This window comes from Ochotona curzoniae, unplaced genomic scaffold (assembly GCF_017591425.1).
Source record: "Ochotona curzoniae isolate NIBS_2020 unplaced genomic scaffold, NIBS_Ocur_1.0 contig_2294, whole genome shotgun sequence".
Lineage (NCBI taxonomy): Eukaryota > Metazoa > Chordata > Mammalia > Lagomorpha > Ochotonidae > Ochotona > Ochotona curzoniae.
Window position 1 is genome coordinate 5,466,921 of NW_024465405.1, and position 23,709 is coordinate 5,490,629.

General features: G+C 61.2%; 1 protein-coding gene across 1 annotated transcript in view; it reads right to left on the reverse strand.

Annotated features, from left to right (window-relative positions):
• The window catches only part of HDAC4 (histone deacetylase 4), a 176,717-nt gene that overhangs the window by 42,046 nt on the left and 110,962 nt on the right, over positions 1–23,709 (reverse strand). The window contains exons 4-9 of the mRNA XM_040972372.1: positions 16,304–16,548; positions 9,748–9,898; positions 9,066–9,186; positions 6,144–6,265; positions 2,206–2,337; positions 1,117–1,229 (exon numbers count right to left, since the gene is read on the reverse strand). Coding sequence (XP_040828306.1) covers positions 1,117–1,229; positions 2,206–2,337; positions 6,144–6,265; positions 9,066–9,186; positions 9,748–9,898; positions 16,304–16,548 — 884 coding nt within the window. The remainder of the gene's footprint in view (positions 1–1,116; positions 1,230–2,205; positions 2,338–6,143; positions 6,266–9,065; positions 9,187–9,747; positions 9,899–16,303; positions 16,549–23,709) is intronic.

Here is a 23,709-nt window from a genome sequence, read left to right on the forward strand (position 1 = left end):
AGCAAGGCTGCAGCAGCCAGAGTGGAGGGCCAGAGGAAGGGCAGGTGCCAGCACCTTCTGTAGGCCAGGGGAGTGTGTGCTAAAGTGGACAGTGGTTCCCTACACATCTGCTCAGCCAATAGAGTCAGCTTGCTTCCTCCTCTAATCAAGTTAGAGAGAAGAGGGAGTGAGAAGGGTCTTCCATCTGCTGCCTCACACCCCAAAGGCCTCAGCAGCTAGGGCTGGGCCCACCAGGAGCCAGGAGCGTCTTCTGGGTCTCCCACACGGGTGCAGGTCCCAAGGGTCCCTGGGTCAGCTGCTTTCCTAGACCATTAGCAGAAAGTTGGATGGGAACTAACGCCCACAGGGGATGCTGGCATCATGAACAGCCTGGCTTTCTTCCCCACGTGCCCCTTTGCACCTTTACACCCTGACACACACAGCTGTGTATTCTCACTCAGGAGGCCCTGCCTGTCTCCTGGTCCCAGATACACTCCCTTGTTCAGCTCAAGATAGCAGTGACAGGTGCTGTCCTAGACCAGAGGCTGTTGTGTTGTTCCCCAGGGAGAATGGACCAAGGGTGCCAGGCAAGCAGGGCTGCCACATGCCAGCAGGCACGCCAAGGACGGCACGCTTGCTCTTCCCTACGCCCAGGACTGCCACCTGTATTTTCACACTAAGCAAGCAAGCCCACATGGGCAGTGCCTCACGCATGGTCCTTAGGAGCCCAGAGGGATCGCCAGCTGCCCAGGGCAGGCGCTGGGGCCTCCGAATAGACAAGCCTGCACTGGGAGGCAGCTCCAGAGTTGAAGGGGAGCAGGCTCTCGGCCAGGGCCTCAGCTCGCAGGACTGGAGGCGGGCTGGGTGTGGGGAACAAATTTCTCTGGTCCAGGTACGGCAGGTTCAGCCAAGGGTAGCATGGAGAGTGAGCGGGGGACCCCTGCTCCTGCCGGGCCTCCCCAAAGCAGACAGGCTCACCAACGTGCAGCAGAATTCCTGTGTGCCCTCCATGGAAACACGCTCTGGGAGGGGTCTGTCACTCAGGCAAGGCGAGCGCCCCCACCTCAGCGGGACAGCCAGGCAGGTACTCAGCTGCAGCTCTGGCAGGGACAGGCACAGGCATGGAAGCTCACTGACCTCAGTGGGGACACTGGGTGTGGCCGGCACGACGCCGTTCTCGGAGCTGACATTCCCGGAGCTGTTGTTGGGTGAGCTGGGCCCAGAGCCTGGGGCGCTGCTACAGGCGGAGTCTGCGGAAGGAGAAAGGGCAGCCTGAGCCCAGCCTGCGGGACACGGCTGCCTTCAAGGCTCCTGCTGCGGGACCTGGGCTGGCAGGAAGGAGCGGTGAGGCTGGCACCCTGCCTGGGCTTCCCATGGTCTGTGTGCGTTCACGCTGTTAGATCCAGGCATGCTAAGTAAGCAGTGCTGAGCGGAGGATGTGAGCCACCGGGCAGACAAGCCCTTGGTGACCACTCCGGCTCCAACAACACGCGCACACAGCCGCAGACGGGGGACTGCGCTCGCTGGAGATGTCTCCATGTGGACAATCTCGTGCTCGCCATCACGGGAGGAAGGCAGATCCCATGAGCCTTCCACGGTCCGAGGGGCTCAGCCCTGGCGCACGGGGGAGCTGCACTTGGCGGGCGGGTGGCCACTGCCACCATGGCTGCCTGGTTGAAGTCCCTGCAGCTCTTAATGCTAACATAAGGCTTCCTGGAGCTTTGTACATTTGGTTTAAGGGCTGCTTATAACAACAGCCTCATCTGAGAAGACCTCGGGTGGCTACAAGACCCCAGTGGGAGTGAGACGTGAGCTTTGTGCTCTGAAGACTCCAGGTGTGGGGCACCAGGTGGGGCTGCAGCAGCAACAGCGGGTGCAGTGACAGGCGAGACCACCACACACACGCACGCTCACTCTGCTCAGCCCATGCAGCACCGGCTGGAGAAGACTCCAGAACCTTCCAGGGGCGGAGTGGGCAGGAACACAGGCTCACGTTTAGCAGGGCTGGGCAAGACCCACCCTCAGAGACCTCGGCTCCCAACCCCAGCTGACCATTCCATCACGCACCACACAGCAGCCATGGTCCCGGGCCGGCAGTTCTGTGCAACCGGCCTGAGGAGCCCAGGCCTGGCGTGTCACAGTGTGGCCAAGCAGACCAGGTAGACAGTCTTTGGAGGTGCCAGGGAGGGCCCTAGCACGGCACGACAGCCCTGCTGCCCGCGGTACCTGTAACATCCAGTGGGCGCTTTTTGAGAGCAGTGACCACAGGCCCATCCTTCCTGCGGAGCAGCGGGCTGCTCCGCCTCTCAGCCACTTTCTGTTTCAGCCGGGATCGCAGTTTCAGGTTGGGTTCAGAAGCTGCAGAGAGGAGATATGGTCAGCCGGGAGGCAGCTCAGCTCCCAGGCAACGGCCAGCACTGCGGGCACATGCTGACAAGCAGGCATGTGTTCTGCGGGCACGTGTGGGAGGTGCCTGCACAGGCAGGGGTCACGTCCAACTACCTCAGCTTCCGGGCATGACGGGGAATGGGGAGGGGTGCAGCCACACTGTGGGGACATCTCTCACAACGCTCTCCTGAAGACAACCGGTGCCTTACCGCAGGGCGAAGAAGGACCAAAGTGCCTCGGCTCAGGTCCGTGAGCAGTACTGCGCTCCTGAACCTCACGCTGCCAAAACGTGTTTTTTGTTTTTTTTTTTGAAAGGCAGAGAGATGGAGAGATAGAGAGAAATCTTCCATTCATGGGTCTGGGCCAGGCCGAAGCCAGGAGCAAAGAAGTGCCACCCGGGCCTCCCAGGTGGCAGGAGTTGAAGTGCTTGGGTAGGGTCTGCTAGCCCTTTCTGCCCCCGCTCCAGCGAGGCCTGGCAGGAGTGGGTTGGAGGCGGGGCAGCCAGGCCTTGAAGCAACACTGAGGCCTGAGACACCAGATCGCAAATGGCACATGAACCTGCTAGGTTACAATAGCCACCATACCAGCCCTGCCCACCACATGCCCATCACAGCCATGTCATTGAGGGCCCATGACTGCAAGGCAGAAACCATCTGCCAGGGCTTCCAGCAGCCCTTGCAAAGGGCGAGTGGGGTCCCAGGGGCACGCAGCCCTGCCCTGCCCATCCCGGAGCCCAATGTTGGGCTGATGGCAGGGCCAGAGCTCACACGGGGCTCAGTGAGTGCGTGACACACAGCTCAGACCATAGCGAACGTGCAGGACAATGCCAAGCTGGGAGCTGGTGGTCACCTCTGGTCACCCTTTGGGGCCAGGACAGAGGGCAGAAGCTCTGCATCTAACCCTGTGACCCCAGCTGGGCTACCCTGCCTGGGGGAAGGGCCTGGGCCCTGCTAACCTAGGGCACAGATGCTGGGGCATGGCGCCTTGCTTGCTGGGGCCATCAGCGCCAGAGCTCCAGGGACACAGGACGGGGCTCAATGACCAGAGCTCCCTGTGGGAGGGGCCTGCATTGCCCAGCAGTCTCGGCCAGCCCTGGCTGCCAGCACAGAGATCTGCCACACACAAGGGTTCCAAAGCGCGTGCTCCCCACAGGGCACCGAGAGCTCCTGCCTGGGGCACTCGTGGGCAGACTGGGGCACGCAGCTAGACGCTCTCTTGGCCCCAAGTCACTAAGGAAGACGAGCGGAGTTGGCGTATGACTCTGTCTCCTCTGATTTCTGTGCGCATCTGAGGGCGCCCGCCGAAGCCGGCAGCACCGTCCTGCTGGGGTAGGCTTGGCCCCACGCCCTTCTCGCCGTGCTTCCACTTGGCACATGGTGGAGGACCAGCAGGCAGGCCGTCTGCAGGACAGCCGTGTGAGTGGGGGACAGTCCCCAGTGCCTCACAGCGGTCCTCGCAGGAAGCTGTGAACTTGGGTATCAGAAGGCACAGTGAGAAGGGCAGAGCCAGGCTCCTGCTTCTAAGGGAAGAGGCCTGAGGGGCTGCTGTTGCCCAAGTCTTGGGGAGCCCAGGACCACCCAGCAGCCTTTGCCAGCTCATACGCAGCAGCAGGCACCTGGCCTGGCTGTCGCCTGGGTCCCGGCTGCTCCACTTCTGGCCCTGCCCCGCCCGACGGCCTCCCTGTGGGTGGTGAGGACGAAGCTCAGGCTCCAGCTGGCCAGGGCCAGCCCGCCGTTGCAGCCATCTGGGGAATGGACCAATGCAGGAAGCTATCTCTCTCTGCAACACTGCCTTTCACATAAATCAACCCATTTTTTTTTAAAGATTTATTTTATGTTTTATTGGAAAGACAGATATATAGAAAGGAGATAGAGAGAGGAAGATCTTTCATCCACTGGTTCACTTGCCAAGTAGCTACAATGACTGGAACTGTGCCAATCTGAAGCCAGGAGCTTCTTCTGGGTCCCCCATGTGGGTGCAGAGTCCCAAGGCTGTGGGCGTCCTCCACTGTTTTCCCAGGCCACAAGCAGGGAGCTGGATGGGAAGTGGAGCATCTGGGATATGAACCAGCGCCCATATGGGGTCCACTAGGCTATTGCGCTGGGCCCTCATATAAATCAATCTTTAAAAAGAGTATTTCTTGGGAGCTCGAGAGGCAGAGTAATGGAGAGAGGAATCCCAGGTGCCGCCAACTTGCGTGCTAAGCGACAAAGATGCGTGTGGCTCTCGGTGCCTCACGGCTCATGTCACACAGGGCATCCTCTTCATGGAACTGACTGTCATCTACCAGAGATATGGAGTGAGGGAGAGTGCTTCTGTGGGCTGGCTCACTGCCTGCATTCTGCAACGCAAGGGTCAGGGCTGGGCCTGGCTCACTCACAAGTCCCACACTCAGTCCACATCTCCCACGCACCAGGAAGGGGCTTGAGCAACTGGGCCAGTATCCTCTACCTCCCAGGATGCACTGGGAGGAAGCCATGCTGCTGGGACTTGGGGGGGGCAGGTGCATGTGGGGCGCGGGTCCCACGGTCAGAACCCACAGCCCGACCCTGTGACCTCAGGCTAGGTGCTGGGGGAAGGAGACCCCAGGTGACAGGTGCAGCCCCAACAGGAAAGCAGAGCTGGGTCAGAACTAGGCTCTGGGGTCTAATGCAGCCCAGATCTAGAAGGGTCTGTCTGGTTCTGAGCCAAGCAAAGAGGTGGCAGTGCTGCATGGCAGGGGACTGACTGGGAGCCCAGGCTGCCAGCAACTGGTCACAGGAAATGTAGGGGCCAGCAACATGTGAGAGCTCCAGACAGAGCCGAGTCCTCTCCTGCACTGAACAGACAGCTCCTTCCCATCTCGGGAGGTGGCAGGCCGCAAGGATGTTCTCTCGGTGACCCAACTGAGCTCGAAGGTCTCTGTATCTCCCCAGATGGACAGTGCAGGGCGACCTCAGCAGCCCTGGCATGCGAAGGCCCAGATGGAGGGAGGCCACGGGCTGCCACAGGGAATCTGAGGCTCGAGGCGTGCCGTAGTCAGCCAGGCAGCATCCACCCTTTCCCATTATGTTGGGGTGTGTGGCCCCCAAACAACCACGTCCACTTACTGCTGGAAGCCCACATGGGGAAGTGCCTGCATGCCAGTCCTGACAGAAGCACAGGCATGAGCCACCCAGCATCCAACACTCCGAGGGTGACACCCCGCAGGGGACTCTCCACACTGCTGACATGCGGGGGAAGCCCCTGGCAGCAGAGGGACTGTGTCTCAGGCCTTGGGGACTGCTGCATGTGGGCGCTCTTCCTCTGCACCTTTGGGGGGTGAGGCCGTAGCACACGTGCCTGAAACCTGGCTCCCCACAGGCTCGCACAGGGGTCCAATCGCACAGCTACACAGCATGGGGCTGGCCAGACTGGCAGCTCTGAGGGCCAGCAGCAGGACAAAAGTGCCAGCTCACAGCCCCCGTGCCACATCCCCAGGGGCTTGCTACAGACTGTTCCTGCCGCTCCACATCCCACTGCAGGACACTGCCTCGGGGTTCAGACACAAGAGCAAAATGAAGCGCACGGTGGCCAACTGGCCTCATGGCTGCAGGTCTGTCCACAGCCCTGGCCCAGCTCTGCCCTCTGCAAGGACCCATGGGGCATGGGGGAAGAGTCATGGGTACTGTCGGAGGACTGCACATGAGTGAGCACCAGCTCCTCCATGCCTTTCCACACTGCTGCCTGCTCAGCCCGGGCACCTGGGGCATGTGCGGTCAGCGCAGCTGGAGGACCTGTGGAGGGGCAGCACTGACCTGTCTTCCGCAGAGGAAAGTCGTCTTTGGTGTCATACAGGCCCAGGACCGGGTGCTTGTAGGAGGCAGACGCCCCACTCTGGGGCGGGGAGCTCTGGTCCAGGGAGCTGTGCTGCGTTTTCCTGGGGAAAAGGCAGAGACGGGGCTGAGTCCACCCAGGGCACCGCCCAGCTCACACCAGGCCGATGCGGTCCATGCAGGGCCCTGCAGCCTCCTGGACACACTCATCCTGAGCCCAGGGGCAGGCAGAAAGCAGCAACCGACGAGGCAGCCAGGCCTCGCCCCATGCCCCCCATGCGCTTGGCGCTGGGTAGGCGGGCCCTGGCCTCACTACTGCACATGCCCAGGGGGGCATGCCTCACCTGGGGGCTCCCGCAGAGCCCCTCCTCTCAGAGCATCGTGGGAAGTCCTGGAATTAGCTTTCAGATCGCATCCTCAGCCAACTGCCACGGGACAGCTGGGGCCTCGCCTACACTCCCTGAATACACATAGCGGCCCATGTATCCACAGCGCGTGCTTGAAAAACGGTCAGCTGACTGAGGGTAAATATCCCCAATAAGCGGATACATATTATTGCTACTACAACTGCAGGAGTTTGTTTCTGATTAAGGTGGAGTAGGAATGGCTGCATTACTCTAAGAGCTAACAGATTTTCTCTCCCGCAGTGCTAGCTCTGGTGGAACCCTCCCTTTTGTCAAACCTTAGGTGAGCTAACCACCAGGCCCCAGGGCCTCGGAGCTCGGTGAAGAGTGTTCCCACTGCCAAGGCCAGCTCAGGTGGCCGGGGTGTGGCTGGCACATCTCAGCGGGGCTGCCCCCACAAGGCTGGTCGCTTGGGAAGAGGATTACATGTGGCACACATCTCACTTCCCTGACCACGCCTGTTCCCAACCACAGCAAGGGCTGAACTTCGGCCTATCCTGGGTAAAGAAGGTTCTGGAAGTCTGAGATGCATGCTAGCTGCCCCGTCTCACACACGTGCACACGGTCCCACAGAGCACACGGCTCGGCCGCACCGCACCCGTCTCACACGTGTTCACACATCTCCCAGCACACGGCTCTTGCGAGGGCTGTTCACACCCTGCAGCCTCCAACCTGGCCCTGGCCTTCTCTCCACCCTACTCCTCAGCCCGGGGAAGCAGACCAAGAGGCCAGGGAAGGCTGCTGCCTGGCGAGCTCAGGGCGAGGACTGAAAAGGCTGCAAGTCCTGCCCATGTGCGACCACAGCTCAGGAATCCACTGAGAAACTGGCCCACGTTTAGGACAAGCCCTTCCCAGACAGGGGGCAATGTCCAGCAAGACCCCGTGAGCAGGCAGACGCAGGTCCCAGCTAAGCAGGGCACACCTCACAGCCCCACTGGCCAGGTGTTGGCTGGGGCACCATCCCGGAAGCCATGGGCAGTTTCCAGAGATGGCACTCACCTTCCTCGTGGCCTCGTTTTGGACTGACGCCTTGCACCTGCTAACCCAAGTGGCCCAGGCAGTCTCGACCTGCTCTCCCCAGGGCTGCACAAAGTGTCTCCGCGTCCTCTTCAAGTCCCACTGCCTCAGCCCTGCCTCTGGCCTGGACATGGTCCCTGGGTGCGGAAGGCAGCTCTGGCCATGAGCGCCCCTGTCAAGACCCGCAGCCCCTCTCATGGCACCGAGGGCTCAAGGCATGGGGACGGTCAGTGAGCTCTCTGCGACGTCTCAGGCCCAGGGCAGCAGGCACTACAGCGCTCCAGCCTCACAGGGAGCACTGGTGTCCGCCTGGGCCCCGTGTCTCCCTCTTCCTCAACACCCCTCAGTAGGTGCAGAACCTGAAGCACCACATCCTCTTGGCTGGCTGGAGTCAGTCAGACAGGAAGTGGACTCCCAGGAGGCGTCATTCAGACAGGAAGTGGGCTCCCAGGGATCAGCCAGACAGGAAGTGGGCTCCCAGGGGTCATTCTGACAGAAAGTGGGCTCCCAGGGGTCAGCCAGACAGGAAGTGGACTCCCAGGGGGTCAGCCAGACAGGAAGTGGGTTCCCAGGGGTCATTCTGACAGGAAGTGGGTTCCCAGGGGTCAGCCAGAAAGGAAGCGGTCCTTTCCACTAACTGGCTAGACTGGAGGTGGCCCTCCTGCACACCTGATCGCCTCTCTGCCAGCTGCATGTGGGGCCTCAGTCTGCTCTGTGTCCAGGTGTCCTCCAAGAGGCCCATGTGGTCCCTCACTGCCCCAGCCCCACAGGGCCAGGTCAGTTGGTGGGGAAGCTATGGAGCCTCCCTCCTGCGCCAGACTCAGGGCAGCCCACACCCTGTGCCTGTCTCGTGCCTCAGATCCTCCAGGTCCCCACAGACCCTGGGGACCAGAGATGGGCATCCCCAGGCACCGATGGGCCCTTCTCTCCTGGACACGCTGCCTCACTGCTGTTCTCGCTGCTTGTTCTTGACTACCCCGTCACAGTCTGCTCAGTGAGTTTCTGAGTCGTGGTGCCCAGGATGGGTGCTGCTGGAGTGGACCTGCCGTGTGCCATGGCCAGAGGGCTCCGAGGCAGCTGATGAGTGGGAATGGCCAGTCCTCTGCTAACTGGTCCAGAACAAACCGGTGGGCTCGCCTAGCGCTCGACAGGACCCAGGCTCCTCTGAGGGTCTGCTCTGGGGGCTCTGGCATAAACACAACGAAACACACAAGGGCTTTCCTGCCTGCCCAGAGCAGCAGTACAACACCAGGCACACACCTGGCAGAGGCCCATGCGTGGCCTAGAGCACGTGCCAGTGTCCGTGGCTCCCACTGTGGCTGGTCAGGGTGCACACAGGCCCAGAGCGTGGGCAAGGGCTCCAGGAACCACACGAGTTCCTCTGAAGACTGCCCAGGGCTATACCCTCTGGCAGGCGTCTCAGTGGCACACAGCGCCAGGGAGCCCCAGGCGTGCGACAAGCTCACTCTCCCAGGCCACTTACCCGTACCAGTAGCGGGGGTCACTGGAAATGCACTGGTTCAGGTTCCTGTGGGCCAGCGCCTTCTTCTTATTGAGAACAAATTCTTGCAATTTCATCTTCACCTCTGTGCTGGCCACAGCACCTGGTGTAGGGCAGACACCTGGGTGAGGCCGAGCTCAGGGAAAGGGGCGCTGAGGGAAGCACAGGGTGCCACGAGCAGGAAGGGGTGGAGGTGGCAGTCTGTCCTGTGGGTGATGCCTCGGGGCATAGCGGAAGGGCTTTCTCCCACCCAGAGTTCATGAAACCACCAGAATGCAATGTGTCAGAGAGGACCGTGAGCTCTCAGTGCTGGCTGCTGCATGCAGAGTCCTCCCCTGGAGGACCGTGAGCTCTCAGTGCTGCCTGCTGCATTCAGAGTCCTCCCCTGGACAGAAACGCAGGAGTCCTCCCCTCCCTAACCCCACCCTCCCCAGGGGCTGTCACTGCCCCTGCCCCTCACAGGCCCCGCCCTCCCAGGGGGCCTGTCACTGACCCCATCCCCTGGCAGGCCCCGCCCTCCCCAGGGGCCTGTCATTGACCCTGTCCCCACAGGCCCCGCCCTCCCCAGGGGGCCTGTCACTGACCCCACCCCTCACAGGCCCCGCCCTCCCCAGGGGATCTGTCACTGACCCCGCCCTCTCCCAGGCCCCGTCCCTGCACTCACTCTCTTTGCCTTTCTCCTTGTTCTTGAGTTGCTGCAGCTTCTGCTCCCGGTGTTGTTTCTCCAGCTCCTGCTCCTGGCGATGCCTCTCCAGCTTGCGCTGGTGCTCCAGCAGCTCCTGCTGGTGTTTCATGGCCAGCATCTCCTGCTGCTGCTGCGGGTGGGGCGGCACGATCAGGCCAGCCCACCCTCTGAGAGTAACTCAGAGCAGGAAGCCCCTGACCACCCCCAAGACGGCCTGGAGCTTCCTAATGGGTGAAGCATCTGTCTGTGTCCTAAAGCCAGGAGACCCTCTTTCCCAGGGGCCCTGTGCGAGACAAGGGAGGTGGCTCCCAGTGTCCACCCACCCAGCCACGAGAGGAATCCAGCAGGGACCCATCACATTTAAGACAGGACACTGGCTGGGTGGCCACACATGTCCCAGCCTGCACCCGGGCTAGGAAAGCTGCCTTTGTAACAGATGGAAAACATAAACGCTGAGTGTGAGAAGCCTGCGCGGCCTCTGAGCGTGCGCTGCACGTGACAGCGATGGCGCACACAGGGGCAGAGAGCGCCCACCACGGCGAGAACTTCATCCGCGAGAACTCGCTGCCACAGTTAGCGAGCACTGGACAGGGAGCGGCAGGTGTCCATCAAGCACTACAGCGCTGCTCCCAGTCCTGGGGGCAGGAGGCAGCTGGCAGGTGGCCAGGCAGGTCCTGGGGGGACGGCAGGGGGCACTCTGCCCTTCAATGTGGAAGGACGGAGATGGGCAGAGGCAGTCAGAGTGGCAAGGGGACTGGCAGGAGCTGATGTGCAGGCAGGCTCCTCCAAGCTCTGACACACTTGGAGCCACTCGTTGAGGTAGTGTGCTCACCAGAGACAAAGGGGGAGTGGGTCAGGGCGCAGGGAGCAAGGAGCGGGGAGGTGCGTAACCATCTGACTTGTGCAAGTGTGTAGGGGGTGGGCGGGTGAGCATACGTGGGCATCTGCAGACATGGGCGTCCCCAGTGAACCCCTCCCAGACTGCCCTGGAATGGACACTTGAACAGAGCAGGTCACAGCCCCAGGAGTGGAAGCAGAGAGAGGGCCACCAGGAGGCTCAGAGGGTGGGAGCTGTGTGCCAGCAGGGGTGTGTGTGGGTGTGGGTGTGTGTGGGTGTGCAGAGCCATGGTCCTTCCTGAGCTTCATGGAGGGGACAGGCCGGGTCAGCGTGACACCCTGCTGGTCTGTCAGAAGGAAGACCTGGGCATGCTGCAAGCTCTGAGCCTTGCCAGGGCAACCACCCCCAACGGCCACTGTGGCTCAGCAAACACACCCCTTGAACCTTACACTTCTGAAAAGATGGGGTCCCAAGATGGCCTGGCTGGAGCCCCTCTTGACCAGAGACCTGCAGAGTGCGGGTGGCTGTTCTCTTGAACCTGCGTTTCTTCCTGGGCCAATTTCCCAGGCAGCCCTGTGGTCTGGGGGTGCCGAGGATTCACATGGCTCCCAGGGTCAAGTACAATACCAGAGCTGTTACCGAAACCGGGGTTCAGACTGCTCAGACTCCTTCCTACTCCAGTCACAAGATGCCACCGCGTGCCAAGCACATGCTGTGTGCAAAGGGCCAAGCACATCAAACCCACCATGTTAAGGGAAGAGTTCTCATTCTTTCATTCCCGAAATGAAGCCAGTCCAGGACTGGAACTGAGGGACCAGTTGGTCAGATGACTCCCGGCAAAAGGAGGCAGCAGGAACAGTAAGAGACAGACAGAACCAAGACGTCCACGGCCACCAACTTACAGACGCACTGTGGGCACATACAGCCATGTGGGGCCTTGGTCCAGTCCTGGTCTGGCCTGGGGGTATCCAGACACAGGGCCTTCGCCCCTTCACAGCCAGTTCTGGCATGAGGCTGACCCCACACTCTAGGCCGGATCTGGCCCCTTGATTGTGCTATCACCGCCCATGGAGCTGGCCTCTTTGCTACTTCCAGTCAAGCTATGGAGGTGGCCAATGCCATGGTCCCCCAGTGGGCCTGCCCAATGGTAGCGTACTTGCAGGCCAGCAGCGTCACCCTGTCCAGGGTAATGTGCTAGGCCCACCTATGGCCTTCCTTGGGTCATTCCAGTGGGAGCCCTGGCGGACAGGCTGCAGTGGGGGCACTGGCAGGCCCTAAACCGGTAGTGGAGAGAAGGCCACAGGGCAGGGCTTCCAGCACGAAGACCTTCCCAGCAAACAGCCCAGGAAGCTCTTGGGACCCACAGGCAGGACGAATCCCAGGCTTTGTGCACCGCTCTGGGCTGGCACTGCCCAGGTGAGCACCCAGGGACTGGATGACTTGCTGCTCCACATGCTGGCTTAGCAGCCTGCTGTGCCGACCACTAAGGTGAGAAAAACCAACCTAGCGCCTGTGCACTCACGGGCCCGTGTGTGCCCACCACCTGGGGGCAGGCCGGGTCCTTAGCCCAGGCCCCGGAAGGCATCTCTTGGTGGTCGCTGACATTGACGAGGCAGAGCCTCCCCCAGACAAGAGCGTGGCTCACAGTCATGGATACAGGTGAAGGCCACCCTGCTCTTCCTCTCCTCCCCGCCCCGGCACGGGAGGAAGCAGAAGGGACACAGCCCCAGGGTGCCCAGGGCATCACAGCAGCCCAGGAGCCTGCTCAACTCTGTAGCACTTCTTGGAAGCACACACGGCAGGCAGAGCTGCCCGGGGCAAGCAGGCTGGGAGGGGATCCAGGTGAGAGACTGATGGCCCCAGGTGTCAAAGGGAAAGTGGCCTGTAGTAGCAGGTACCATTGTTCTGAGGGATTCAAACGACATTTATCCGTTTATTTATTTTTAAAGATTTCTTCCTTTTTTATTGGAAGGATAGAGAGATGAGACAGAAAGATCTTCCATTTGTTGGTTCACTCTCCAAATGGCTGCTGTGGCTAAGGCCAAGCCAGGAGCCAGGAGCCAGGAGTTCCATCTTGGTCCCCCAGGTGGGTGCAGGCCTCATGGCTTGGGACACCCCAGGCATTGCTTTCCCAGGCATTAGCAGGCAGCTGGATAGAAAGTAGAGCAGCTAGGACTAGAACCAGTGCCCACATGAGATGCCAGCATTGAGAGACAGGTACTGCAGTGCAGCGAGTTAACCTGCTGCTGGGGACACCTGTACCCCATGTGAGAGCACAGGGTCGAGACCTGGCCAATCTGCTTCAATCCAGTAACGAATCCTGGTGGGCAGCGGGTGATGGGCCAAGCACTGGCTTGCCCATGAGGCCCTGTGTCCAGGTGCCATGCATGCCTGTGGATGCCCTGTGAGCCTGGGAGGCTGCAGGGATGCCAGCTGGCTCCCTAGGTGTGGCTCTCAAGGGCAGCCGAGTGCCAGAGATGGGCAATGTGCTTCTCTCAGCACAAGCAGTGGCTAACAGAAAGACAGGACTCAGAGAGAGCAGACTGGCTGTAGCCAACACTTAGACAAATCGACCCTGAGTACCACCCCACGCCCGGCTCGGAGATGGACTCTGCAGCTGGGCTTCTCTCAGTGCCAGCATCCCTCATACGTACCACCCACTGGGCTGGCACACAGCTGGCCATTCTGCCCTGCTGACCAGTACAGTAGCCATCCTTTGCCTTACACTTCTCTTACTTGCTTGCCAGCACAACTTCAGACTGACCAAGCAGCCGTGTGCCTAACCCTCCCACAGGGCTGGGGGCAGTGCTGGACAGCTGTGCTCCAAGGCCTCTGCAGGGCCGGTGCACAGCAGGCCCGTGCAAGGCCTTCCTGGCCGCTCCCCAGCAGCACCAGGCGGGACTCCGATCTGACACCTGTCCACACGGCGTGTCTGTCACCTTTGCTGTGCTCTTGGGGAAAGGTTACTGTGAACACACACGGAAGGCAGGTGCACTTGTGAAGAGCTCTCCAAGCTTATAAGGCTGCCAAGGGCCAGGGGAGCAGAACGGGCACTGCCCAGCCAGGGCCAGCCCTGACACCCTCCGTGTGCAAGCTGCAGTGGCAGCATCTCCTTGGGTGCTTTTCCCGAGATGAGCATGGGGCAGGCCTAGGTGGCCCCTCATGCGGTGCTGGGCAGCATGGAGAAAGCCAGCCAGGAGTTCTGGCCAGGTGCCATCTGGCTGTGGCTTTCATGGAAAACACAAGACTGAAACCACTCTCGGCGAGGTCAAGGTTCCTGAGCAATCGCCCTAGGAAAGGGAGACGACAGGGCCCAGCCCCCAACCTGAGCCCGAGACGGCTCCACTGCCAAGGCCAGGGAAGTCAAGTCCCTGAGGACCAGGCCAGCACAGGCCACAGGGCCATGACACAGCTGAAGGTCCCTTCTCTGTGCTCCCTGTCCCGGCACTGCCCGCACTCTCCTGCTCACCCTCCACCCCTATATGCTCGTGCCGCGCACACACACTGCCTCTTTCTCAGCTCCTCCTGTAAGGCTTTTCCTTGTAAGCAGGAACGACACTCCCCACCCTGTAAGAACATCAATGACATTCCTGGGCCCGGCGTGACAGCCTAGCAGGTAAAGTCCGTGACCGCACTGGGATCCCATATGGGCGCTGGTTCTAAACCCAGCTGTCCCACTTCCCATCCAGCTCCCTGCCTGTGGCCTGGGAAAGCAGTGGAGGACGGCCCAAGGCCTTTGAACCCTGAACCCATGTGGGAGACCGGAAGAGCTCCTGGCTTTGGATTGGCTCAGCTTCAGCCATTGCAGCCACTTGGGGAGCGAACCATCGGATGGAAGATCTTCCTGTCTCTCCTTCTCTCTGTATATCTACCTTTCCAATAAAAATAAAGAGATCTTAAAAACAAGAAAAGATGACACTCCCCTTTCTTCCCAGAAACCCACTCTGTACCACCGGCCCTGCTGCAGGCGTGGGCAGGGCTTCCTCCGTGTTCAAGTCACAGAACCATAGCAAAGCCACCTGTGGCAGGCACAGGCTGTTCCAGGCACGTCCCATGCAGGAGACCCAGGCAGGCGGACGTTCCACGGGGTGGCAGTGGTGGTTCTGGTTGTGGTGGTGGGTGTGTGGCTGCTGGTAGCGGTGTGGTTGTTGTAGGTGTGTGGCTGGTGGTAACATGCAGTTGTAGTGGTGGGTGTGTGGCTGGTGGTAGCAATGTGGTTGTGGTGGTGGGTGTGTGGCTGGTGGTAGCGGTGTGGTTGTGGTGGTGGGTGTGTGGCTGGCATTAACATGCAGTTGTGGTGGTGGGTGTGTGGGTGGTGGTAACGGTGTGGTTGTTGTGGGTGTGTGGCTGGTGGTTCTGGTTTGGTGGTGGGTGTGTGGCTGGTGGTAGCGGTGTGGTTGTGGTGGTGGGTGTGTGGCCGGTGGTAACGGTGTTGCTGCTGTTCTCACAGTAAGACTCTCGAGACAATGCTTCCTCCCTGGCCTACCATTCTCACCAGCCAGTCTCATGGACACAGCTCGAGGCCCTCTGCCCACACTGCTGTATGCAGACGTGGAAGCATGGCACCTGGCTCCAGGGCTGCAGGCACATCAGATGACAGTGCAGCCCGACTGGCACGAACTGCGGCCTGAGTTGGAACCACCAGCTGACGATGTGGTTGGAGGCCACGGACAGCTGGGGCACATCATGCTACAGCACCTGGCTACTTAGAAAGTGGCGCGGGGACCTTCATTTCATCGCGTGTGGCTCTGGGGACTCCATCCCGTGTGGACCAGGGAGGCTGGGCTGTGACCCAGTGTCAGCTGCTCACGGACAACGCCTCACTGCGCAGCTAACACACCCTCCCTGGCAGTTTCATCATAGAACCCAGGATTCAACAAAATGTGTGTAGGGAGCAGGCAGCAGAACCAGTTATGAATGTTTCTGACACTTTGTTTAAATGAAAATACTCTTCTAATTACAAAAGGTCAGTGGGGAGAGAGCCACAACATACAGGAAAGTCAAGCAAGAAGCAGGGATGGGGGACGCGTGTCCCCAACTCCAGCTGACGGTCAAGGAAGAAGCAGGGACGGGGGACGCGTGTCCCCAGCTCCAGCTGACAGTCAAGGAAGAAGCAGGGACGGGGAACGCGTGTCCCCAGCTCCAGCTGACGGTCAAGGAAGAAGCAGGGACAGGGGGACGCGTGTCCCCAGCTCCAGCTGACGGTCAAGGAAGAAGCAGGGACAGGGGACTCGTGTCCCCAGCTCCAGCTGACGGTCAAGGAAGAAGCAGGGACAGGGGGATGCGTGTCCCCAGCTCCAGCTGACAGTCAAGGAAGAAGCAGGGACGGGGGACGCGTGTTCCCAGCTCCAGCTGACAGTCAAGGAAGAAGCAGGGACAGGGGGACGCGTGTCCCCAGCTCCAGCTGACGGTCAAGGAAGAAGCAGGGACAGGGGGGCACGTGCCTCCCCCCCGCCCCCGCTGACTCCTGGGAACTCTTCTCGCTGCCCATGCATGGAAGGCCAGACTTCAGGTTCAGGACAGAGTGAAACCCACAGCTTATCTTGGCCCGTGCAAAGGCCCCCATGCAGCTGATTCAGGACAAGCTTCCTGACCCACAGGCTTGCAGCTAACCCGGAGGGGCTGCCTCCCTTGAGACCCCACTCCACTTGGCTGCAGCCGCTGCAGGAGGACACGGCCAGGCAGCGGTGGACTGACCTTCATGTGCTCGTGTAGCTGGGCCTCGTGCTGCCGTGACAGCTGCTCGTGCTGCCGCTGGAACTCGGCGATGAGGACCTGTCTCTGCAGCTGCTGCTGCTGCTTCAGCGCAAGGAGCTCCTGCTGCAGCCGCTGCTCCCGCAGTGCAGGCTCGGCCACGGGCAGCACAAATGGGTGGTCCAGGCGCAGGTCCATGGGCACGGCTGAGGGGGCCACCTGCAGGGGCAGAGCCGCGGCCACGTCCACTGCAGAGAGAGCAGAGCAGAGTCACTGATGGGCATGGCTGGCTGGGCTCCTACCCGCCCGCAGCCCTCCCCAGGCCCGCTGGCTGCCGTCCAGGGAGGCCCTGGGTGGTGGGGCCTGTGACGCGCACCCCGTAAGCAGGCCGTAAGCATGGCACTTGTGTGCTCCAGTGCGGAAGGTCAGGCCGGGGACGCAGGGCCTCTCTCTGACCCTCCCTCAAAGGCCCCTGAAGGCCCAAAGGCTTTGCTGACGTCATTCTGAAGTCAGGCAAGTGAGAAACAAAGAGAAAGGACCAGGCCAGCCGTGCAGAAGGCTGAGGTCGGAACTCCAGGCCCGCTGGCCTGGCCTGCTCCTCCTCACCCCTCGCAGCCACTTGAGAGCTGTATGAGCCACAAGAGTGAGCGCCAGAGGAGTGGTTGGACAGGCGCACGAGGCAGAGGCCATGTCCGTGGACAGCAAGTGACCTCCCGGAAGCCTGTTTACACACTACGGCCAGTGACAGCTCCTGGCTGGGCCGCACTGATGGACACCCACAACAGGCTCTGATTCTGGCCAGAGCAGACACAAAACCCATCCTGACCCTCAGGATCGGCACCCGGGAAGGGAGAAAGAATGCGCAGTGGTGAGCTAAAACGTTCCAAGCTCAGAACCCCTGCCTCGTGGCCTCCTTCCAGACCTCCCAGCTCCTGAGAGAGCCCACTTCTGACCAGCTTCACCCCCAGTCAGGCCCCCACATGTGCCCCAGGGGCACGCCATCTGTCACACAGACACCACACACTGTTTCCTGTCTCCCACAGCAATCAGCTCACTGCCTAGTCCACACAGTCACCACCATGCCATGTCACACAGCACCTGCCACCTGCTACACTCCCAGGCAACAGTCACCATCACGCCTTGTCGCACAGCACCTGTCACACACAGGACACTGCTACCTGTCATGAGTATGCTTTGTCACACACTACCGGTGAAGACACACTCACCCATCACACCTATCAGCCATCAACCACTACTTGCCACCTGTCACACATCTCACTGGCTGTACATGTGACACTGCAGACATGATGAGGCCTGGAGGCTGGCACCCTTCTACATGGTCACACATGAGGCCAAGGCAGAGGGAGGAGGCACGGCCTTGGCTTTGCTCGCTGACTCCTAGACAGTGTCCCTGTGGCTCGAAGCCCGACCCCAATTCACAGACACTGGGTGTACAAGCCAGATGGCCTCAGACCAAGCCCCAACCTGAATCTCGTTTCTGGGAAAATTACACTTCCCAGCCTCCAGCCTGCTGACTCAGGTACTAAGGCTCTGGCACACTGCTGTTGAGGCCAGTGTCCGTGCAGAGGGCCAGAGTTGGCCTCGGGCTGTGGCCTTCTGCTCCAATCGTGGACCTGCCAGCCCCAACCTCTCTGGGAGCCTCGGGTCTCCTGGCGGAGGGCAGCCACTGTGCCCACAGACCTGGGCACAGAGGCAAGCTGCTCAGCATGGGAAGCTCCTGGGTTCCTGAGGCCTGATGTCACCATGACCCCATCACTGCATTGCTGACCTGGCTCCTGACTTGTCGTGCCACGGCCCCTGGATCCAGAGTAAGCTGGGCTGGCAGAGCCCACAAGTTGGGCCAAGCTTGGCTTCCAGAGGTGGTGGGCCCTTGGGTCACATGAGGGGGCTGGCTCCTTCCTTGGGTGGCCAAGGGGTTCTTGACTGCCAGTCAACACTGCCCACATGGCTGGAAGAAAGGCAGTCAGCTGCGTGGAGCAGGTGTGACCGAGAGCAAAGCAGTCTGAGTGTCTATGTCCCTCGCTAGCCGCTGTCCCACACAGACGGCGGTCTCTCCTCCTCTGGTCACATGTGACAGGCACAGCAGCCCAGCCCCAGGATAGTCATGGGCAGAGAGAGCAGGAGACACCCGGCGGCTGGGCCCACAGCCGCCGCGCCCCCTCCTCTGCCCACACCGAAGGGCCCGGAGATGGTCCCTGCTGGCCTGTCAGCAAGGACAGCACGGTCCTTCCAGGGGCGTACACAGCAGTGACGAGGTGTGCATGGTGTCAGGGTGGGGCCATGGGGCCATCCTGTTCCTGTCTGGTGGCTCAGGGAGGTCTCTCTGTAGGCCAATCAGCATGCACGACCCATAAGGGAGTTCACTGCCTTCTCAAGCAAGACCCCACTCAGCGAGGATGTGCCTAGGTGACCAAAGGCCTCACCTAGAGACCCCCTGCTAGCCCAGCACCACGCAGCTCCACGTCACAAAAGCACCTTGCACTCGGTCCCTTTACCCACACAGCCTGGCCACAGCCCCACACAGGCCCTGCCGGGACGGTCTCAGCTCAGCTAGGGGAGGTCCTGGGCAGGGGTCTGGATTGCAAGTGGAGCAGCCAGGACCTAAACCAGTGCTCCCACAGGGTACCAGCGTCAGATGGCAGCTTAACATATGGTGCCATTCCTAAATACTAACTTTCAACATGTTTTGGAGACTCGTTGAGGCTCCCTGAGTAGGCGGACATTTCTGCCTCTGAGGAATCTGCATGGCACAACCTGGGAGCCCTGAGCTCTTGGTGTGCGCCCCGTCAACAGGTGGGCACAGCTCTGTCCAGGTCTCTGCCCACATAGACCCCACCTGCCCTGACACAGACCCCGCCTCTGGCTCCAAAACAGTGGGGAGCCTCCAACCCCCGCCACCAAAGTCCCTTTGCGGCCTGCAGACATGCCCACACGGCCTGCACGACCCATGCTGGCCTCTCTGGGCTGCAGCGGGATAGCCGTGCCATTCTGAGTATGCCGTGTGCAAAAGAAACAACGTCAAACTCCACGCCACGTGTAAACCAGAGTATGTACTCACACAGAAGTGCTGCACACTGAGGGCTGCTCACCGTGCCTCCCCAGCCCCAAGTCCACGTGGGCAGCGGGAGGCTCCTCCTGCCCAGCCCCAAGTCCATGTGGTCAGTGGGAGGCTCCTCCTGCCCAGCCTAGTGGCAGAGCCCAAGCTCCCGCTGAGTGCTTGAGCAGCACAGGCGTGTGTCAGCTTCCAGGCAGGAGTGAGCACAAGGGCTGGGGACAGCAGGGAGGGGCCGCTTCCTTTGGCCTCTAGACTCGCAGGGACACCAAGGGACAAGTGTGTGGCTTCAGGTTGGCTCGAAGGGGAGCAGCCCTGCAGTGCAGCTCCAGCACCCGGCATGACCTGGGTGGCCCAACAGGAAGCAGCTGTGCCTGCTGCTGGGGCAGAGGCGTGAAGCCTCCGCACGGCCCAGGGCCAGCACGGGGTAAGCTCTGCCTTACCATGCCAAGGAACATGCCACACTTTCTTCACCGGAGGAAGCAGAAAGCAGCACCGAGGAAATTCCAGGTGACCCAACCTGCCGATACCACTATATCTGCAGGCCCAGAGTTCAGGGACCCCGGGGTGCAGGCTTCTCGCGCCTCAGGAGGCCAGTGGAAGCCCTGAGTGGGAGCTGGGGCCATGCTGTGTCCGCAGGCGAGGACCAGTCACCACTCTGGCTGGGCACAGTGCGTCACGATGTGGCTATTCCTGTATCAGAAACCCAGGAGATGCCACGGGGTCCGTGGAGGCTCCCGGCACCTTTGACCTGGGGTGCCCCAAGGAAAACAATCAAACCTTCTCTACTCCGGCCCGCAGCATGCAAACAAAGATGCCTGTATTCTCATGAGTGTTGTGCGGGAGACTAAGAAGCTGCTGCTATAGGTTGTGCCTCGAGAGCCTGACTAATGCCAGCGGCTCGTGACGCCAGCGCCAGCACAAGGGGCACATTGAGGCTCCGCCAAGAGCAAGGCCGGGCTGAGGAGGAGTGCAATCACAAACAGAAACTGCCAGCCGCCCCAGCCTCTCCCACAGCCACTGCCAGGGAGAAGGTCGGCTCCCTGTGACTCCAACGCAGCCCCTTTGGCACGACACCATCTCACGGCCCACACAGACAGGGACCACAGTGGCACTGCCCGTAGCGGTCAGCGACCCTTTCAGAGAACGTGACTCAGAGCGAGAGCATAACAGAGGCGTCTCTGACTCACGGAAACAATAGGTATCACAAGCCAAGACCACGGCACTCGGCACATCTGGGGGCGGGGGGGGGGGGCGCGAGTACTGGAACCTGCTGGAACACTGCCCATCTGTGCAAATCAACCCAGGCTGAGGAACACTTGTGGGGATCAAGGACGCTAGTGAGACCCACCTGGGGCAGCCCTCCCCGCCCTCTCATGGCTCTGTGGGCTGAGCGTGCTGGAGCCCTGGCGTCTGCAATAGATCAAGGCGACACCCAGATCCTGGGTTCTCCACTGGGGCATCCATACCGACCAGCATGGGTGCCCAACAGCCATGGGGCAGGAGCCAGGGCCGCCTCCATATCTCAGCGCCAGCTAGCTGGGAGGTCCACAGGAAGGAGTGTCACCAGAGGGGCAGCAGGCATCGCGTGTTCAGGTGACTGAGACACACCTGTGCAATGTGATCACAGGCAGTGTCCTGGGGCCAGCTCCTGCACCTGCTCCCAAGGGCTCTGGGGGCCTCCTCTGGCTCGTTCCCCTGTCTCCTCACGGATGTGCACAATCCTGCACCTGCCCTTCAGGTGGCTGTGGCTGAAGGTGTCTGACTCACCTCCTGCAGCAAAAAGAGATGCTGCCAGTGGGGAGGCAGCCGTTAGTGTCTTCCTCCCGACAACCTGCAGGATTCCTGCCGGGCACTGCGCTCACTGTCCCGACAACCTGCAGGATTCCTGCTGGGCACTGCGCTCACTGTCCCGACAGCCTGCAGGATTCCTGCCGGGCACTGCGCTCACTGTCCCGTCAACCTGCAGGATTCCTGCTGGGCACTGCGCTCACTGTCCCGTCAACCTGCAGGATTCCTGCCGGGCACTGCACTGTCCCGTCAGCCTGCAGGATTCCTGCTGGGCACTGCGCTCACTGTCCCGTCAGCCTGCAGGATTCCTGCCGGGCACTGCGCTCACTGTCCCGTCAGCCTGCAGGATTCCTGCCGGGCACTGCACTGCCCCCTTGCTCCTGAATCACAATGCCCTGGGATGGTGATCCCTGGGGAAGGGCCAGTGTATTCCCTTAGCTGCTTGTACAGTGCCTTGCCCCCATGGCTTGTAGAAACACAGTTCTCACATGTGAAGCCCAGGCTTGTCCGTGTCTCTTTCCAGAAGTGCCGAGGGGTGGGGCCCCTGGGGCCGTGCCACCTCCGCCCTCCCGGGGCCATGCCACCTCCACCCTCCCGGGCTGTGCCACCTCCACCCTCCCGGGCTGTGCCACCTCCGCCCTCCCGGGGCCATGCCACCTCCACCCTCCTGGGCTGTGCCACCTCCACCCTCCCGGGCTGTGCCACCTCCGCCCTCCTAGGCCGTGTCACCTCCGCCCTCCCGGGCTGTGCCATCTCCGCCCTCCCCTCGCACCCTCCAGTAGTTTATGCTCTGCTCGTGTGAGATGCTTGGACGCCATATTTTAACTTTGGCTTCTCGTGATCTCTGTCTCAGGTGGCAGGTCAGAGAGGCCCATTCCAAGGACAGTGGCCCTGGGTGCCCAGTGGCATGGCCCCATCCTGGTTGGCAGGAGTTGCTGGGAATGACATAGCTGGCTCTGCAGCCTGCACGCCGGCACTTCTTTGCTCAGGCGCTGCCTTCCCAAGCTGCTAGTCCTGGGGCTCAACTCAGATGCAGCCTGTGGGGCTTCTCCAGGCGGAGCACCCACTCCCATCTGAGGCCGGCTGTATGCACGTGTGTGTCTGACTGCGTGCACAAGCATGTGGCTGTGAGAACTGGCAGCTGCGTGCACGCATGTGTGTGTGACTGTGTGTGTGCGCACACGTGTGTGTGTGCATGCGTGTGTGTGACTGTGTGTGCAACTGGCAGAGACGCCATCAGCACCCTATAGTGCACAGACTGAGAGGAACTGCAGGGAACGCCATCACACGGAGAGGAAATCCACACGGCCCTTCTCTCCCTCGTTTAGATGAACATATGCAACACCAAAGAAATGTACTAACAATCCACCATAATCCAAGCTGTGCTTGGAAAATAAAAACATGGTGTGAGAAGAGGCTGCTTTGTTTTGTATTGTCGAATTTGCAACTGAAATGAAAATGTAAAATGAAATACAGCTAAATGTAAAAAATGAAAGTCCTGGAGATGCACACAGGGACTGTTCAACCTGGTGCTGGGTGGAGGGACGGGCGGCCCCGAGAGCACCCACCGGGCAGCACCGAGAGCACCCACTGGGCAGCACCGAGAACACCCACCGAGAGCACCCACCGGGCAGCCCCGAGAGCACCCACCGGGCAGCACCGAGAGCACCCACCGGGCAGCCCCGAGAGCACCCACTGGGCAGCCCCGAGAGCACCCACTGGGCAGCACCGAGAGCACCCACCAGGCAGCACCGAGAGCACCCACCGAGAGCACCCACCGGGCAGCACCGAGAGCACCCACCGGGCAGCACCCACCGGGCAGCCCCGAGAGCACCCACCGGGCAGCCCCGAGAGCACCCACCGAGAGCACCCACCAGGCAGCCTCGAGAGCACCCACCGGGCAGCACCGAGAGCACCCACCGAGAGCACCAACCGGGCAGCCCCGAGAGCACCCACCGGGCAGCCCTGAGAGCACCAACCGGGCAGCCCCGAGAGCACCAACCGGGCAGCCCCGAGAGCACCCACCGGGCAGCCCTGAGAGCACCCACCGGGCAGCACCGCTCTGCAGGTCAGTGAGGGACGGGAATGAGCGCCAGCCCCTGGGGACATCTGCCTGCACTGGAGTAGGGAGCAGATGTTGCAAACACGAGCCTCTCCCCTGGGGGTGCTCCAGGCCGCTTTCTTTTTCCCAGAAAGCTCCTGTGCCAGGGCAGCTCACCCCCCCACCCAACCCTGGGAATGAGGACAAGAGCACTGGTGTCACCCAGCCCAGCTGCTGGCACCTGTTTTCATGTCTAAAACCACAGGCCACGACGAACCCAAATGTGCACCTTGTGACTCTGATCCCCAACAGGCCAACTCCCAGAGTGCCCAGCAGCTCCCCAAGTTCCTCAGGTCACTCTGCAGACCATCGCCTCATGTCCTCCTGCATGCAGTCCAGCTAGGGCCCTGCCTGGGACCAGACCTCCCCACAAGCCGCAGGCAGGGGCTGAGGGCAGACGCTCTGCTAGGCAGACGGGCAGATGGGAAAAGCCTACTCGGTGCT